The following is an 18,959-nucleotide window of genomic DNA, read 5'->3' on the forward strand; positions in this document are numbered from 1 at the left end:
CCACTGTCAATTAGAATGTAATTGTCTACTTTCTTGTTTGACATAAATTATTCACTCAGTAAGCCAAATACGGTTGCTTATTATCTAGTAAATGACCTTTTCAGTGTACACTCTAATAAGCTATTGCTGTCCTTCCTCAAGCTATACAACAAGGAATCATTGGTCAGCTCGTTATGATGTGCATTGAAGAACTCTGAAGCAAACTTCACAACAAAAGAGGAATTAAATAAAAATAATTTGCCCTCTTCAGTGCAGACTAATTCTGACGATGGGTTGGCAAAAGGAACAGGAAATCAGAATAGGTCACTCTAGCACACTAACAACACCAGCATTTAATCACTTGCATCCCGTGAACTGCAATTAGCCCCAGTACAGTAGGCATTGTTCTCAAAGTACAGAACAAACCTCAATCAGTACGGCATTTTCTAAAAATAAAATAAACCGAGATAGGGACGCAGTTAATCTGTTTAGGCACTGAGAGCCTGGCCCATTTCAGCACTGCATTATCTGTTTGTTCGCAATGACATTAGCGAGAGCTCAGGAGATCAAGGCATTATTTTTCACTTTTCCTAAAATGTTTGACTTCAAACAAAACCAAACAAAATCAAATCTGTTTCACTAGCCTGGGAGGTTGGGATGCATTTCCCCACCTTTGATGTTGTAAAGGATTATGAGTTTAACAGGGGTAGATGATGGGGTGTCAATTTTTTTTTCCAAATACAAAGTTATTCAAGAAATACAGTGACCTACTTTGCCATTTTAAAAGATTTATAAATATGCAGATACATCTTTTTTGATTACTAAATTGAAAGGCACTATTGAGTGATGTCATGTCCACCGTAAGTGCATACCAGAAACTTCTACAAAAGCACTGTGATGGTGCAGACCATAGAAGTTACTCTAGGCTTTCTGCATGGCACGCCTGAATACAATTTGTGTGATTCCTTAAAGCGAATACCTTCATATCCTCCAAAACTAGAACTCCATCAAAATGTTTTGCCAAACACACAATTTTATAACACACACACAATCTGATTATGCAAAATATTTAGAGTTGCATATAAAAGCATGTTTGGCCTGGATTGCACATGGACTTTTTCCCCATTTTGCTGCTAAAAAAAAAATCTGGACTTTTTTTGTGAAGCTCACTTTTTTTCTTGTAATTCTGAATTCTAATTTTAACATAAGCCTGTTGCTTGAGTAGGGCACGTACCTAAGGGAACGACTGCAGACGAGTGAAACAAAGCCGTCCACACACCAGGCCACAGATTTAACGGCAGATAAATTAGGACAAGTAACAGCTGTTCCATTCATTATCTCTCCATTTGTTCAGCTTGCACCTGAGATTTGCAACTCCTCATTTTATATTTCATTTTTTGGCAAAATATCAAGTGTGTGAAACCCATTTAAAACATCTCAACCTAATTTCTTTCAGTACTTTCATATATCAACAAGTGGCTCTTTAACGCAAATGCTACTGAGAATTCCAGTTCTGTGTATTGGTAAGGGGTAAAGACTGTAGCTTCCTTAATGCATTTTAAAATGATATGCTTTTTTGACATAATTACAGGTTAGGGGCAACAGTAATATTTACATTTAAGTTACAAAATCTCTGCTGACAGATTGCCTTTCAGACCTGTGCATACCTCTTGCTGTTCAATGCTGGGAATAATGCAAATATGTCCATGCTCTTTTTTTAATGCCAAAATTATTTGGACAGTGTGCTAAGCTCTGAATTAAAAGCTCCTTTCCAGCAGGAGCCAAATCCAGTAGATTATCAACATGAATTTCAAAGGGGCCAAAACAAGAGGTTCTGTTGCAAAGTATTTTGTGTTCTGAGGAGGGGAAAATGTATTGCTAAAATATAAACAATACATAATAAGTATGAGGCACCGTTAGGGACATAATTCACCCCGTGGTACATACACTATACTGAGATGCATACACTACATACTGAAATACATATACTTTATACTGAGATGCATACACTATATACTGAGACGTATACACTAGATACTGAAATGTATACACTACATACTGGGATGCATACAGTGAGATATTTCCTTTTACATCTGACTTCAGTTTACACTGAGATTTGACTTTCGCAATACAGTGAGATCAGTCATCAGTCACGTGCCCATCCATGTCACACAAAAGCCATTTGTAAGATATAGCATGGGGTGTAGCCAGGACAGGTTTTTATTTCTTTAAAAATCCATCCGTATTGCCAGACAAGAATGGATTTCTAAAGAAATAAGAATCTGCCCTGGCTACACCTCATGCAATATCTTACAAATGGCTTTTGTGTGACATGGATGGGCACGTGACTGATGACTGATCTCATGGTATTGCAGAAGTCAAATCTCAGTGTAAACGGAAGTATCTCACTGTGTGCATTTCAGTATGTTGTGTATGCATCTCAGTATGTAGTGTATGCATCTCAGTATAGTGTATGTACCACAGGGTGAATTATATCCCTAACGGCGCCTCATAAATAAGACTGGAATTTATTGAATCCAGACTTTTTTTTTGTTTATGTCTTTCTGGTTTTCCATTGAATATGATTTAAAACAAAATGGTCCGAGTGGAAAACAGGCAGAAACCCCCCACCCAAAAAAAACAAAAATATTCTAGAACACCATTACTAAACTTTGGGCTATATTGTTGTAGACACATGGAGGATATATGTAAAAAGGAAAAAGCTGTATTCTTAATCAGATTAGTAATTTGGGTATACATACCTTTGATATCTGGTATGTTTTGCTGAAAGTTTCTTATTAAACTCACAAACAGTATGACAAGGATGCAAAGGTGAGTTAAAGCTATTTTACATTGGAACTAGAGATCTTAATAACCCTATTTCTATTCATGGCCCAGTTTTGCAGTCCACTGCACTAGTGTACTGTGTTGACAAATGGAGCACCTTTCACAGAACATCTCTTCAGACCTTTCCAATAAACTGAAATGCTATGAATCAGCAGTCAAATCTGAAACTAGGAACACTTCAGAGCTGAGTTCGAACCAAAAAACAACAACAGAAAAACAGCTGTGACTTGAAAGTAACTGCAATGATTCAAACTGATCTCAAACCTGTTCTCTATCTGGTTTGATTTTGAGTATAATAATTGAAACCATCTCCCAAAAGTAATTGTCTATTTGCATTTTCCTCACTTTCGGGATTTTTGCGGTGAAGTGCTGTGGAATCAATTGATCACTTGGTGTGTTTCTTTTGAAGACTGTAGCGGCCACATGTTTGCTGTGAGGTAAATTCTTTTATTCTGGTTAAAGAGCTTTGAAATTAGTTTTAGGAAAAGAGCAGGACCCGCTCCGGGGACTAATATGCACCGCTTGTTAAGAACATATAACAAGGTATTAAACAAAGCCGGCTGCTGCGGTTTGTTGCATTGGGATGGATTCAATTAACATCTTTAAGCTGATGCACTGGTAAAAGACAGTGCCATGGGACTATTTAATGTATTCTTGTTATAACGCACCACAATAGGGCTTACACGTCACAATGAAATGCTTCTTCACAGTGATATGGACTAAAATGAAAAATAAAACGTATATATTTAAAACCTTACATAGATATTATTATTATTATTATTATTATTATTATTATTATTATTATTATTATTATTATTATTATTATATAAAAGTTTAAAGAGGAATGCCAGGTCTCCAGTAATGATTTTTCACTTCAGAATGCCTAATTCATCTACTTAGCTTCATGTACACTCCTGGCTTTCAGTTTAGTCTAATTTACTGTTGTATCAATATTATAAAATCGTTTTTTACTAACTTTGAGAAAGTAATTAGAGTGAATTATTTTCAGTAACTCTTGACAAGCCCACACCAGCTAGTTATTTCACATTTGTGTACAAAACCATCTTAACGCAATGTGCTTTGTGGTGATGTTTAGCATAAAATGGGACAGAAAGAAATTACAATGCTAACAAGAGGAAAGCCAGAGAAACCAATTGAATTGCATGGCTTCTGTGTTGCTTTAATTCCAAAAAATGAATCACTGCTAAATATAAGTAGGCTTTGTTTGATTGGTTCTGTCTGATGTACACTGGAGGAAGGATTTAAAAAAATGCATATATGTATAAGCATTCTTCCAAAAGTGTGTTAATTATGCCAACAAGTCCTTGGAAGGAATGTGAATATATTTCATGCACAGAACAAGACATCTGTGTTTGTTATAGCTAAAAACGATTGATCTAAATGCTCCAGATTTTCAAAAGGACAACCATATTTTAAAGCACAACACGTTAATAAATGTAAAACCAAATCAATGAATCCGACATGAAATCCAAATGTAATATCTGAGATCCCAGTATTTTATAATGTTCAGTTATGTCATGAATTAATTACATTAGGCTGTCATCCTAATAATAACAATAAAATGAATAAATAAATGAAATGCATGGTGCTACTGTATCAAAACATCACAGGACAATTCAATTCACTAAAACACATTTAATACCAGGGGATTTTGGAATGGTGCCACTGCATTAGAATGACTGAGGTGTTGGTCCAAGCCACTCTGCTTATATTTTCTTGTGAAATAGGGTCCCTTAACCTTTATGCTTAATCTACCATTCAACTTTGTGCCCTGTGATTGTCACACTAACTCATAACTCATCCCTCCATTAACTCTGGTACCTCACAGTTGTCCAAATGACCTTCAAGGGACGTAGATTGCATTACTGGAATGCAGGTGCTAAGGTGAAGATTGTAAAACGTGGACTTACTCAGTTCAAGATTTCATAGGCTTTTACTATGAATCAGACAACGTTTTTATATGACAGTAACAGCTTATTAACTTTACCTCATTAGATTTCCAGCAGTGATTATAGTTGACCTCAACTTCCCACTGTACTGAGAATTTACATAAATGCCTTTTTGCAATTTGATTGTAATAGCTGGGAAATGTCATTGCACAACGCAACCAGGAGCAAAGTTGGTTGAATTATTCTGTCAGGTACTGTGCAGTGAAAACGTCTGTACAATTCACACATAGAAGGTAGTGACTGCATGTGATTGTCTTCAACGCATTTCATAAAATCCTAGCAGCTGGATATTCTAGGTTGTAGAATGATGTATGTGCAGATGAGTTAAGTGTATGATATGGTTTTGGCTAATAACATCACAAAGCTGAAACTGAAATAGGCAAAGACAAGTCAAGGACAACAACAAGCCAAGAACATGAGCTTTCCATCGAAGGCTCCAACTCAACTACATGTCAAGCGATGCTTTCTAGAGCCAGGCAGGCAAACACAGCAGAGAAAGGACCAGACACAGAGGTGGACAACTGGGGCTTCCAAGAGAGAACTTTTCAGGATTTGAATGTGTATGTTTTTTCGTGGAAAAACACCGTGGCACAAGCCAGAAAAACAGACTACTGCCCCTTCTGCATATATAAGTAAATAATCACATCCTGTATGAATGTTTATGAAGTCAAGACCATAAAAAAACAGCTGTTGTGTTTTGTTTTTTCATAAAAGCACCATTTTGAAGGCCAAATTCCATTATTTCATATTAATGTTGCCTTCATGTGTGTCAGCCTATTGCATATCCTTTCCTCCAAATAGTAGTTTTGGTCTGTATGCTAGCTCAGATACAGCACCATTCTTGTATGGGCGCTCTCTGAAGTCTCGACCTATCGCATAGAGAGACTGCTGAGAAAAAGGTCCAGCTTAGTCTAACTGTGTTCCCTTTCTGCTGAATCTGCACAGGCCTGATTACACTGCATGTCTGCATTGCCCCAGTGACTGCAAATGAGGTACATTACAATGGAAATGATCTGCCATGAAAACACCAACAAATCACGAGACCCAGAGAAACAGAACAACTCACAGACACACACAAACACACACACACAGCCTTCCCCCACCAAAAACACAGCTCAGGTCTTACCTTCTTCTGACATATAGCAGATATTTCAGCTGTAAGGGTAAGGTACATAACATTTCAACATGGACACTTTACATGCGAGCATCACGTCAGGGGTGGCCCGCACTAGGTCGCTATAGAAGACCAGTGTCGTGAAAGGTGCTCTGCTAGAACAATAACTGAAAGTACTCTCTCTGAATGAAAAGTGCTCCTTAGCTGTGATAGTATCCTAAACAAGTAAAACAACTTGTGGCTTGAGTTATTGCACCTTTATTAAAAAATGTGTCAGGAAAATGTGTGAAAAGAAGGGAGAAATCACAGGAGCTTTCCTTGATTGGTTGAAGTAATACATGGTGATGTATAACACTATATTTGTATTAACATTCATTTGAGCTTAAGTGCAACTAGCAGTGAACCAGCTCAACCTGATCAGAAATTGCTAGTTACCTGGGGATAACCCAATCAAGCCTCCAGTTTGGAATTCCTACACTTTTAACACTAAACCAAATCCAAATCACCGCCATTAGTAGTTTGTCTGTTCCTTTTCCACTGAGTCTCCTCACGTTGTGGACATTGAATTACTTTTAAGAGCAAGACAAAACTGCTGTTGCTACCCAGCACTCAATTCCTTTCATTTTGGTTTTGACGAAGCCTTTGATAGTTGTTTCCGTTACACCAGAGCTATTCCCTCGGACACAACGTTTGCAAGAGCTGTAAACTTCACACAGAGCACCTTTCACAAGCAACAAGGTGCTGCCATCGGATCTTTCTCTGAGAGATCATGGCTGCATTATTATAAAGTGTTACCGGCTGTTGAGCTATATTCTCCCAAAGAGACCCCTGAACACTCTCCCCCCGGGCATGTACAGCAGATTTCAATTGTCATAACCTATACCCTTGACTAGGCTTGCTACTAACAATTTAGAGTATCGTGCTGACTAGTACTGTACTAATCAGTCCATGTCACTGAAGCACATTGAGTATGACTTTTGTGTTTTTTTGTGTGTGTGACTACGATCCCTCCAATGTTGAGGGGCAGACTGGGCTGAGGAGTTCTTGCAGTCTTACTTTTATTATTATTATTTTTTTCCTGACAGCCACCAAATATGGGAAAATGAATCAAACAACATGTGAGAATTGTTGTCAGAGCAGTGATAGTCATCATGTGCCCGCAGTTTTGGCTCTCCTGGACTTGCTTGCACCTTTACTGTGAAACATAAATCACACGGTAGACCTCCAGGGCTGACACAGTACGAGTTCCCTGAATTAAAGCCAATTTAAGGGCACTCCTGTAGCATGTACATCTGCATGTGCATGTGTGTGACATACATATTAAACTTCTGTTTGTGTATATATTCTTTAAGATAGATTCACAAAATTACCAACAATCAATAGGAAAAATTGAAATACAGAGTACAGAGAGAGGGAGGTTTGTCCCATTACTTTTGGTAATATGGTGAGTGTATGGATACGAGATTTTCTGGTTTTATATCTCCGTATTCCAGTAGATATTCTCTCCAGATTAAATTCATATTTTATTTAGGCAGCATTAAAACAGCTCATGCCGAGTCCACTTAAACGGACTTCTCCACGAATATCGCATCCGTGTCTGTCTCATGGCTAAGTGAACTGCAGTGACAGTGTGTGTAACCCCTGGAGGGCGAAAGGGAACTTGACTGACTGCCCCCATTGCTAATGCTAAAACTCACCTTGTGGCAAAAGAACGTCAATGAGCCATTCTGCATGATCCCTAGAAAGAGATAAATATTGTTTTCTTAACAAATTAAGAAAGAAATAAGGCAATGGTGACAGTGTAAATGGTTCATTAACGCCACTACGCAAACTTATTGTTTATGTCTGCAAGAGGAACGTACACTTTGTCTGTTAACGTGATCGGTCAGGCAGCATACATACCGGAGGGCTTTTATTTATGAAGTAAACTACATCATATTAAGTTTAAAACAATAACTAAGAGAAAGCCAACAGGTTTAGGTCAAGAATTTCAGGTCAGGTTTTCACCACCAAACTGAGCACCTCTAGGAAAGTTATCTTTACTCGATGTGTTAATCACATCACAGCAAAGACCGTGAGAACCCTAGAGGCAAAAATGGAACAACCGCATTGGAACATTAAATATTATTTATCAATATTAATTTCATGGCAGACCCACTTTCCCAGGTTGTTGTACATTCTTGTCAGCTTTAAATATTTAACCAAATGTCAGTCTTTTAAGTGTTGTTTTTACTAGCTCAATGGCAATGCATGGCACTTTGTATTAGTGGTAGATGTAAGAGATTTCCCCTAGGGATCGTTTCTAAAGTTGGCTTTAACACATTTGTCACACTGCATATACACTAACACACCACTGTCTGCATGGCAGTGACACGTCTGAGTGTAATGATTGATCGCCCATTACTTTAGAAAATTAAGGAAACATCAAATATAATCGAGAATCAAAACTACACTCTGTTCTCATGTTATACAAGCCCAGTAGACAATCTGTCTCCTAACTCCACAGTAAAGTATCACAACATTAATTTTCTGAAGAGCCAAGTCCCTGATCAGATCTTATTGAACTTGATACCAAATCTCTACAGCATTGGTTTGGTGTCTGCTAATAAATAATAATAATAATCTGTGAAGAAATCTGACTCCCTGAAGTGAGTGCAGTGATGGTATCTGATTGATAAACAGATAATGACACTTTTATGCCAAACCCATGTTTTCTGTGAGCTACTGTTGAAACAGATCACAGTCTGAAGGCTGAGAAATTTCAAGATGCTGTCAGTGGTTTGCATTAATGTAGCCCTGTCAGCTTTACACATATCTCAAGGAATGTGGCTCACAGGTCCAGAAATAGTGTGGACAGACAAAAAAAAAAATCGGACCATCAGCATGGACCACAGTTATGTCTCCTTTTGTTGGGCGTCCTATCGTGACAATATCTAGATTTAAATTTGGAGCTATAGAGAAGTGTGTTGCAAAAAACACTTCACAGATATATTCTACCGCCAGTAAAACCTGTAATTTATATAATTACTATATATACAGTTTACATATATTTATTTTATTTTATTTTTAATAGTGATCGATACCAAGTGTCAACTGTCCCTTAAAATTTACAAACAGACATCCATTATCACCAGGGTTTACAAAGTGCTTTTTGTCTAAAGCAATGGTTGCCAGCATTTTCTTTCTCAGTGCTATCAGATTAACTGGTCAACATTAAGCAGATGTCCAGGCCACCGTCCCTTGGTGACTTGAAGGCGCCTGCTGCAACGGGCCTCAGTCAAATCATAGTTGGCCACCACCTTGTGGATTTGAGTTTCCAACCTCCTGTTAAATGACTTACCCTGCAATTCTCTGGCTGCACTCCTCACATATGTACAATGGTGGGGGCTTGTCTCCCAAAGCAACGGAGAGTGTGGGGTCTATACACATCTGGAACAAAGGACACAGAAGGACACTCAGCACCCTTTGTAGACTGACAAATTGTACACATCCACCTGTGTGTGAAACACAAAGCCCTCCTGTAGTATTTGCAAAGCAGCAGCACAGAGATTTAGGAGACAGGCACTCCGTAGTGTAAATCAGAAAGGGAAAAAAAAAGAAAAATGTGTTGCAGAACAAGAACGGGTCATGAACATCTGATGGTATAATATACTGACTGGCTACCATGCAGTCAGACCCCAGGCAATGTAGCCGGCTCAGTTACAATTAGAGAACGCCGGCATAAATGAAATCAAACCCAGTTCATTTTTCATTGTCGCCTCTAATTTACTGCAGGAGAGGAAACGACATGAGAGGGCGGAAAGCCACGCTGCTGGGACACGCAGCCCCAGCTGGCTATAGGAACCATGGCTGGCTGGAACTGAAGGACAGCAGGTGATTAAAGAGACTGTGATGTATAAAAACACAGAAGGGAAGAGTAGCAGGGGATGAATACCTTCACAGCGGGCTTGTTGATCGCATTGTGGCATTCGATGTGCTGGCAATGGATCGGATTCCATGCTGTAAAGAACAGAGGATGAGAAGGGAGACAGTGATGAGCATTTTCTGTGCATTGGAAGGTGACACACAATCGATCATTCATAGACCTTTTCTGTGTTGTTTTTTGTAACTGTTGCTGTCTGGTGGGTACATTTTTACACTGGCACACTCACCTGTGTACTGCAGTCCTCTGTACTCACTGATCGCTCCTGGTGGTTTCAGGTTCGGCCAATAGTGGAAAAGCATTTGCACGGCTGGAGGTTTGACTTGAGATGGTCCATAGGATATTACATATAACAAATCCTAAGAAACACAATGAAGATATTTTCTCAGCAGACAGGTTACTCGTCACACAAACAGCTGTGTATCTGTCAGAAACATGAATTCTGAGAGCCTACTTTATCATGCCGGTTAAGAAACTGCTTTAAATGTTTCTTAATCATTATTTTTGCTCTTTATATTTGCCTTATATTTTTTACTTTTTAAGTCATGTTGCTGCAATAGATTTTCTCCACAAGACATATTTAATTGAGTGAGTCAATGTCAACTTGATGTGTAAAAAGCGGACCATGCCCGTTATCATTTTTACACATTAAGTACATGTTAACAAATACATAATTACACTGTTTTTATATGTAACTAAGATGTAGTTACTGAGTACCTACTATGTTAGTACACTGTGTGAATGTAGGTGTTCATTTTAGTTGTGTTTATATTCAGTTTAAATTAATGAAACAGTCATACCTCAGTCAAGACATAAGTCTTACCTTCCACACTTCGTGTTTGTGCTTCATGAGGCATTCCAATAATTGACAGTGGTACACTAAAACAAAATGGAGGATTTGGAATTAAAGAAAAAACTGGCAGCACGCAATGAGTATTACATCAATCTAGCAATAGTAGAAACTACATGACCCTCAATTAGATCTAGGTTAGGTTAAACAACATTACACATAGGCAATATTCAACAAAATGTACCTATTATGGTAGGAGTAGATGAGCTACACGTAAATGACACTACCTTCGCTTAACACCCATACAGAACGATAGCTTGAATGTGCTTGTCTTGTTTGCTCACCAGGATTGGTGGTGTACTGCATAGCAATCATTAACATGGAGGAGGCAGACAGGTTGACGTAGGCCGGGACACCTCCTTCTCTTCTAGTGGAGCCCACTGAAGAAACAGGGAAGGATGACAAACAAACAAAAACATTGCTTTTCAAACTGGATCTTTTGGGACATCATCAAAGCCTTCTGAGCAACATTTGTGTCCCTTTTTTTCAGTAATGGAAAATATAAGTATAAATCTAGCAACACACAATGTACATATAAGAATAAACATAAGGAAGGTATGTTATTGTATGGCTTTCTGATTTTAGAATTTGTATTACGTTATTAGTTTTTTGAGAGGTCAAGTTACTTTTGGACTGGAGCAACAAACTTGAAAGAAAGTATTGTTTTGAATGAAGATAGTGTCACAAATAAGTCTCTTTATATTTCTCTTCCATATGGGTTTAATCAGAAAGTGTCCCCTTTGCCGAGCACCACCACCAAAAAAAACGAGCCATTCTCTTAAAAAAAATCACTGCGGAGAGAGAATGTTGTGTGGGAAAGGTCGGCTCTCCTCGGTGCTTTAGGAAATATTCTGTTTTCTCCTCTCCTTCACATCGGCCTAAAGCTCATCCAACATAAGGGTCTTTTGAGCATGCACCTCAGGTCACAGCCCTGGCTCATTACTCTCAGAGAGTGCAATTCACTAAGCACGGTTAGGAGTTATACACAACAAAAATAATGACCAGAGCAGAGCGTGCAATTGGCAGCTAAACAGAGATGAATGCCCATGGTCACGTAACAGAAATATGTGTCTTGCAACATGCTGGGTTCTGTTGATGGTAGGAGCTCTTCCCACATCATTACCCGCTAAGGGTAGCAGGACGATGTTCGGAGCATTTGCAGCAGAGCAACATTATCTATTGGATTTCCCCTTTCCGGCCTTTTCTTGTCTGCCTAGATTTGGTATTTTCATTTCCATTTACTCTCCAAAATTAGATCGGCTTTCGAAAAAAAAAAAACGACTACGTGCATGCTTTCCTTACAGACACTTTAAAGATAGCACCCAAACGAACATCATTCAAGTCTTCCTCTCTCCCTCTCATAGTCATTTTTCTCAGCGCTGTGACATGGGGGCATTTGAAAAAGGAATAACTGAAGGTAAACTGTTAGACTTACAAATGGCCATTGGTAAAAACGACGTGCTAAGATATTCAATGATGTCCTTGTGCAGAAAGGGGGGGAACGTGGCTAGGGTGGAAATCATAGTGTATGGTAACGTGCTCAGAATATCATCACTGAGAAAGGGCAGGAGGCAAGTCGTGGTGTAAAATATGGATTGTCCAAGATCTGGAGAGAGAGAGAGAAAAAGGAACACAAAGAAAACCCATGAGTTCAGCCCCGTCTTTTTATTCATTCTTATTATTGCTTTGGCAAACATTAAATATATATAATTTCTTTCAATTCAAATTATGAAAACTAAAATGTTGCATGAAGCTTTCATCCAAACCTGTTTAGTAGTACAATTTATTTGAAAGCAAAGGAGGATGTGACAGATTCCTTGGTAAGTAGATTAGATCAGAGTAAATAGATTGCAAATAATGTTTTCCCTTGGGCCATGTGACAGTTACACATGTAGGTCAATGTTTGGAATGTATTAACTTGTGTAACTACAGTACTTCCTTACCTCTAGTAAGTGTAAGAGTCAAAAAGCTTTTAAACCTAAGCCACTTTTTAACTGACACACCAGTAACCAATTCTCAAGTGGGTGCTTGATCAGAGACTTTCTGCTATCAATATTGGATTTGGAATAGGGGATTGGTGGATGGTTCCAAGTTTTGACTGTTTTGCCGGGCCCAAGTAGAAAGTAATTAACCATAGTGGGGGGAAATAAATCAATACATTTGATAGCTAACCAAACTGTTGAGATACTCAAAGTTGCCATCTAACAAATGGTCTATAGCTTAGTTAGGGGACAGTGGGCAGAGCAAGTAATCTGTTTTTAAAGGACTTATCTTCTGAACAAAACCCTAGCCTGGTGAAAAATTTAATCATTTGAGGAAAACAACAAAAACCTAATAATACTGTTCTATTTCTGTTCAATACTGTCCAATTATAGTCTGGAAAAACTGTACCCTTGAGGTCTATTCTGTTTGTGATATATAAATAATTCACGTGTGGAGATATTTCTGTAAATTATTCATTCAGTGACAAGAAAAAGGGGTCTTTTCCTCAAATCTAGCAAGTGTTCTTAAGCCAAAAAAAGAGAATAAATAAAATATCACAGACATAGACACAATTGGCATACAAGGAATTTTGCAAACATTGAGATATAATATATGGTTGGGCCAGGGGGGTTGTTTCTCAAGCCTGGAGTAAAATTAGAGAGCAGAGTAGCTTTACTGAAATGAGGTTGATAATGTTACATTTTCCTGAAATTTGGAAGACAAGTCCATAATAAAGCCTTTAAGGATCTTAGAGTTTAGAAGAAAAGCAATAATTATGGTCTTTTCCATCCAGTATGTTTGAATTAAGGGAATTCATGCCAAATGTATTCTGAATGGAATGATCTAATTTCTCATTCTTGCTGCTATTAACTCTATACCACTCTCCAAACTGACATAGTCACTTCATTTTCCTTTCATCAGCAGTTTTTTGTTGAAACTGATGTTCAAAATGCTTAGGAAAAAATACAGCCTAAGATTCAAAATAGATCAAAATATGAAATGTCATCCCACAAGGCCAATTCCAAAAGCCACTGAAACTAAGTCAGAGTTAGCTAATAGACATTCTGAGATGCAGGACAAAGTACAATACAGACTGAAAGAGCAACACAGCGTAACAGCCATTATCTTTTTGCTGCTGAAAGACGTCTGGAAGGGTATTGGGGAGCAGCTGATCAAAACAAAAATAGAATATAGAATATAGAATATGCCAGATAAAGCTATCAATGCAACTGGCATTCTAGTCATCAACCTTCACTGTCAGACATGCTATTTAGACTCTGAATTGAAATGTAAAACCAAATAAAGAGGTTCTTCTTTTTTAAGCAGATCCATTCTTAGTCTTTTAATCCCTAATGGTCTTAAAACAGTATATGTGCATGTACACTCACCTAAAGGATTATTAGGAACACCATACTAATACTGTGTTTGACCCCCTTTCGCCTTCAGAACTGCCTTAATTCTACGTGGCATTGATTCAACAAGGTGCTGAAAGCATTCTTTAGAAATGTTGGCCCATATTGATAGGATAGCATCTTGCAGTTGATGGAGATTTGTGGGATGCACATTCAGGGCACGAAGCTCCCGTTCCACCACATCCCAAAGATGCTCTATTGGGTTGAGATCTGGTGACTGTGGGGGCCAGTTTAGTACAGTGAACTCATTGTCATGTTCAAGAAACCAATTTGAAATGATTCGACCTTTGTGACATGGTGCATTATCCTGCTGGAAGTAGCCATCAGAGGATGGGTACATGATGGTCATAAAGGGATGGACATGGTCAGAAACAATGCTCAGGTAGGCCGTGGCATTTAAACGATGCCCAATTGGCACTAAGGGGCCTAAAGTGTGCCAAGAAAACATCCCCCACACCATTACACCACCACCACCAGCCTGCACAGTGGTAACAAGGCATGATGGATCCATGTTCTCATTCTGTTTACGCCAAATTCTGACTCTACCATCTGAATGTCTCAACAGAAATCGAGACTCATCAGACCAGGCAACATTTTTCCAGTCTTCAACTGTCCAATTTTGGTGAGCTTGTGCAAATTGTAGCCTCTTTTTCCTATTTGTAGTGGAGATGAGTGGTACCCGGTGGGGTCTTCTGCTGTTGTAGCCCATCCGCCTCAAGGTTGTACGTGTTGTGGCTTCACAAATGCTTTGCTGCATATCTCGGTTGTAACGAGTGGTTATTTCAGTCAAAGTTGCTCTTCTATCAGCTTAAATCAGTCGGCCCATTCTCCTCTGACCTCTAGCATCAACAAGGCATTTTCGCCCACAGGACTGCCGCATACTGGATGTTTTTCCCTTTTCACTCCATTCTTTGTAAACCCTAGAAATGGTTGTGCGTGAAAATCCCAGTAACTGAGCAGATTGTGAAATACTCAGACCGGCCCGTCTGGCACCAACAACCATGCCACGCTCAGAATTGCTTAAATCACCTTTCTTTCCCATTCAGACATTCAGTTTGGAGTTCAGGAGATTGTCTTGACCAGGACCACACCCCTAAATGCATTGAAGCAACTGCCATGTGATTGGTTGGTTAGATAATTGCATTAATGAGAAATTGAACAGGTGTTCCTAATAATCCTTTAGGTGAGTGTATGTGTGTGTGTAATATGTAATTGGTGGTTTGACATTGCCGTCCTGAAGTTCTACAAACATTTTCTTAACTTATTCTTACTGATGTGTTTTGGGAGCCAGAAACAATAAATGTTCGACTGCAGAAGTTGAAATAAAGATCGCTAAATGTGGCTTCTGGTTTGACTCTGACCTCTAATTTTACTCATTCCTGTTTTGTCTTTCGCCCCTGGTTTGCATGAGAAAACCCCAACCATGTTCTGCATGACAATTTTGAGGCACTGAACTGTTTAGTGCCTGTATGGAAAATGTACAAATGCTATGAGATTTCACTGAGGAAGAAAAGAAGATGGGCGAGTTCAAGTGTTTATTTTGTCTCCAATATAACTGGCCAGTCCATACTTCATTTCATCTTTCCCTCGCACCAAGCCAACGTTTCATTTAATATACATTTGTGCCCCACTCCATAAAGAAGGACATTCCCTCTGTTTTGTACCTTTTAGCAGTGATCAATATGAAGCCAATGGACACTAAAAATTCGCCACATTGTGACCACAAACATCAGGCCAAGCTCTTTCGAAATCCCTGTGGAGAGGTGCCAAAGTGAGTTGAAACCAACCATGGACGCCTGACATGTCATAGACGAGAAGGCCGTTGGAGGACTGGGCATGCCCACCACAGAGTCACTGGAGAGCGAAGCCATGACTTACCATGCTGACCGTGTTGGAGCAAGGGCACAAGGTCAAGCAAGGTCACCAGCGTCACATAGAGCCCCTGATAGTCCAGAGAGGGGTACTCTGACAACTGTGCATCACGACTTTGCTGCCCGCGGTCAGACGGGGCATCACGCAGCACGCTGTAAAGGAGGGAGCGAGTAACTGTAGGGTTGATGGAACTGACTTGTGGTCTTAGAGATGGTGTGAGTGGGAATGGCACAGGAAAAAGACACATGGTCATGGGCACTGCCAAATTGGAAGCATCCTGGCTCTCCTTCTTGCCTGTGCGGGATAGAATGCTGTTCCGGGGACAAAGAAAAAAAGAGACAACAAAGACACAAAGAAACAGCACATTACATTGAAATGACACTACAGACAACGTAATAAAAAAACCCAGATAAACCTCACATAGGATGCAGTGTCTTGACTTTGGAAGGGGTGGTTCTGTCATTCCAGCATGGTCATGGCATTGCTTTTTTGTTATTCTTGTTTTTTTGGTTTAAATATAGACTTTTTTTATTTCATTTTCTCTTTAAACAGGCAACTACTACTGCAAAACTGCAATGATCACTGCATCTCATGCGCTATCTGGTGGTAAGGAGCAAAAATATAAAAAATACATGTTTCAGTGACAGCCCCATACTTCCCCAAAGGGCCTCACTGTGCAAGTATCCTGAGCCTGTCTCTCATTAACAAGACATGCCAAACTTGTGATGAAGTGCTCCAAATTAGTACTGAAGCCAATCAGGGCAGCTTTTGCTCAGGACCTGACAATCGCAAACCGCTTATGCTTTTTGGTGGGGGTCCTCCCAAAGTTGGTGGTCAATCGGTTTGGAAAATACAGGGGTGGCACTTTTTGAAACATGCTTCAGCAAGGAATAAGCATGTGTGTCAGTTAGGTAAGCCCCATTGTAACAACACATGTTTATTGCACCAAAAGAATGTCTGTATGCATAAATTATGATACTGTTTCAGTATCATTTGGAAATAATGAAATCCAACAGGCATATGGATTCAAGTTCTTAAAGAAATGTAACTAAACTACAATAGGGAAGAAACTATAAAGGAAAAATAATAGGTTGCTTAAAATTGATGACCGGTAGCATTATGTTTGTGAGCTAATGGCAATGAAGGTTTGTGTGTACTTTCCCTAGCCTTTGAAGGGGAATCCTTTTTTTGGGAGAACAGCATTATTTTAACCAATCTATAACATTTCAGATGGAACAGAAAGTCCCACTCTGTCAATAAAAAATAATATAGCATTTAATCGTATAGTTTCAGAAGTATAATGTTAGATCAAACAAAATGTAGTTGGATATTTGATCATTTCTTAATTTTGAATGCTTAAGGGTCTATCTTTTCCCTCACATTTTGTTCAAATAAAAATGATGCAATGTTTTTGGTCATAGCATCTTTATCTCAAAGACATTTGCCTATCATACATTAAAAAAAAAACATTCAGTCATGCAATTCAGTGTTGATAATGTTTGTTTCCAGGAGTCATCCAGTTAAGCATGTAACCCACAGTAATAAAAAGCTGATAACTCAACAGGGCAGGGAATTGAGGTGCGTGGGGTTGGGAAACTGGTTTTCCTAGCATGTTAGAAGCCTCACACAATACTTTGTGAAATCTACTTTATTCACTCACTCCCCTTAAGTCACTGTCCTGTTGGGAAACAGTTTGTTTTTTGTTTGTTTATCATACATCTCTATACATTTATTGCAATTTGAATTATGTCATATTGTTGCACAGCATTTCATAAAGTCATTTTAAAACCACAATACAATATTTAAAAAGATTTTTTAGCAATATGTCCTGTCTATGTACATAATAGTCTTATTGTCTGGAACTGTCTATGAGACCCATTTGTGTAGCATTAGTGTGTCAATAAATGAACTGGGTCGCTAGTACTGTTACTGGCACAATAATGGTGATAAAGGTCTCTTACTTGAAAAAAAAAACAGTTTCAGTGGGGCAGATTCACAGAGCCGTTTTTTCTTGTCAAATCCTCTCTGGTCAAGCACTTTTTGAAGTTGTGAAAATTGTGCACAGCTTCTCCACACACAGAAAGAAAGAGTTACTTCTCTCCTAGAAATGGAAGTTGTTCTCATGCACCTTGAAAACAGGCGAGGACTGAAACCGACACTAGAGTAAGCAGTCTGTGAATCAGACCCACTGAGCCAGAAACTGATACAAACACCAAGTTGTCTAGACTATAAACTGGCGCGCACCTTCTCTATTACATTTTAGCTCCACTTTGCAATCTGAAAACTGCTGAACCACCTCACAAATATAAACCATTTAAACACTTCCGTCAGTCGTATTTATAAAATATCTAAAGCAGCTCCATTCTCTGTCTGGGAACAAATAACTGTTGAGGAATCTAGCTCTTGTGTTGTGCAATTGTGAGCTTCAATGTTATTTCCCGATATAATGCAAATTCGGTTATAAAGCAAAAATGGTTTTGAAAGTCAAAACACAAAGCTGAGTGCATTTACAGCATTTTTAAATTTTCACTCTGATCTTTATAGCACAGAAAACTTGTCTGCAAATCTTAAAGTTATAACTTTAACAGTTTAAATCCATTGATTTCTTGATTACATTTATTTATCTTCATTTTAACCCTTTCCATAAGCACAATCTCCCAAATTCCCATAATTAACAGTTCATACTTCTTAACAATCTACATAGTTGGCTAAGTGTCAAAGTGACCTATTTGCTAAAATACCAAAATATTTTTTACAATATGTTGTAAGGATGTGTCATTAAAAGCATTTTTTTATATTTGATGTACATTTTGCATTTTCTTAAGCATTACATATAGTACAAATGATTGATGCCTGATTAAACCTAACACACACGGTTGCATTTAGCAGTGTTTAGTACCTGTTTTGTTAATACACTGTATATTTTAAGTAAGCTTATAACATAACTGTGGTAATTAAAAAAAGGAGATACAATTTAACCACTGTAGAACATATCTATTTCCTGCATACA

At 38.6% G+C, this 18,959-nt stretch overlaps 1 protein-coding gene across 1 annotated transcript in view; it reads right to left on the bottom strand.

The window, feature by feature from the left end:
* The window catches only part of unc79 (unc-79 homolog, NALCN channel complex subunit), a 68,180-nt gene that overhangs the window by 46,524 nt on the left and 2,697 nt on the right, over positions 1 to 18,959 (bottom strand). The window contains exons 2-10 of the mRNA XM_066694587.1: positions 15,956 to 16,260; positions 12,118 to 12,288; positions 10,967 to 11,062; positions 10,656 to 10,711; positions 10,062 to 10,191; positions 9,845 to 9,909; positions 9,251 to 9,339; positions 7,608 to 7,648; positions 5,923 to 5,951 (exon numbers count right to left, since the gene is read on the bottom strand). Coding sequence (XP_066550684.1) covers positions 5,923 to 5,951; positions 7,608 to 7,648; positions 9,251 to 9,339; positions 9,845 to 9,909; positions 10,062 to 10,191; positions 10,656 to 10,711; positions 10,967 to 11,062; positions 12,118 to 12,288; positions 15,956 to 16,202 — 924 coding nt within the window. The 5' untranslated portion in view covers positions 16,203 to 16,260. The remainder of the gene's footprint in view (positions 1 to 5,922; positions 5,952 to 7,607; positions 7,649 to 9,250; positions 9,340 to 9,844; positions 9,910 to 10,061; positions 10,192 to 10,655; positions 10,712 to 10,966; positions 11,063 to 12,117; positions 12,289 to 15,955; positions 16,261 to 18,959) is intronic.

Source organism: Amia ocellicauda, chromosome 21 (genome assembly GCF_036373705.1).
Source record: "Amia ocellicauda isolate fAmiCal2 chromosome 21, fAmiCal2.hap1, whole genome shotgun sequence".
NCBI classification, from domain to species: Eukaryota; Metazoa; Chordata; class Actinopteri; order Amiiformes; family Amiidae; genus Amia; species Amia ocellicauda.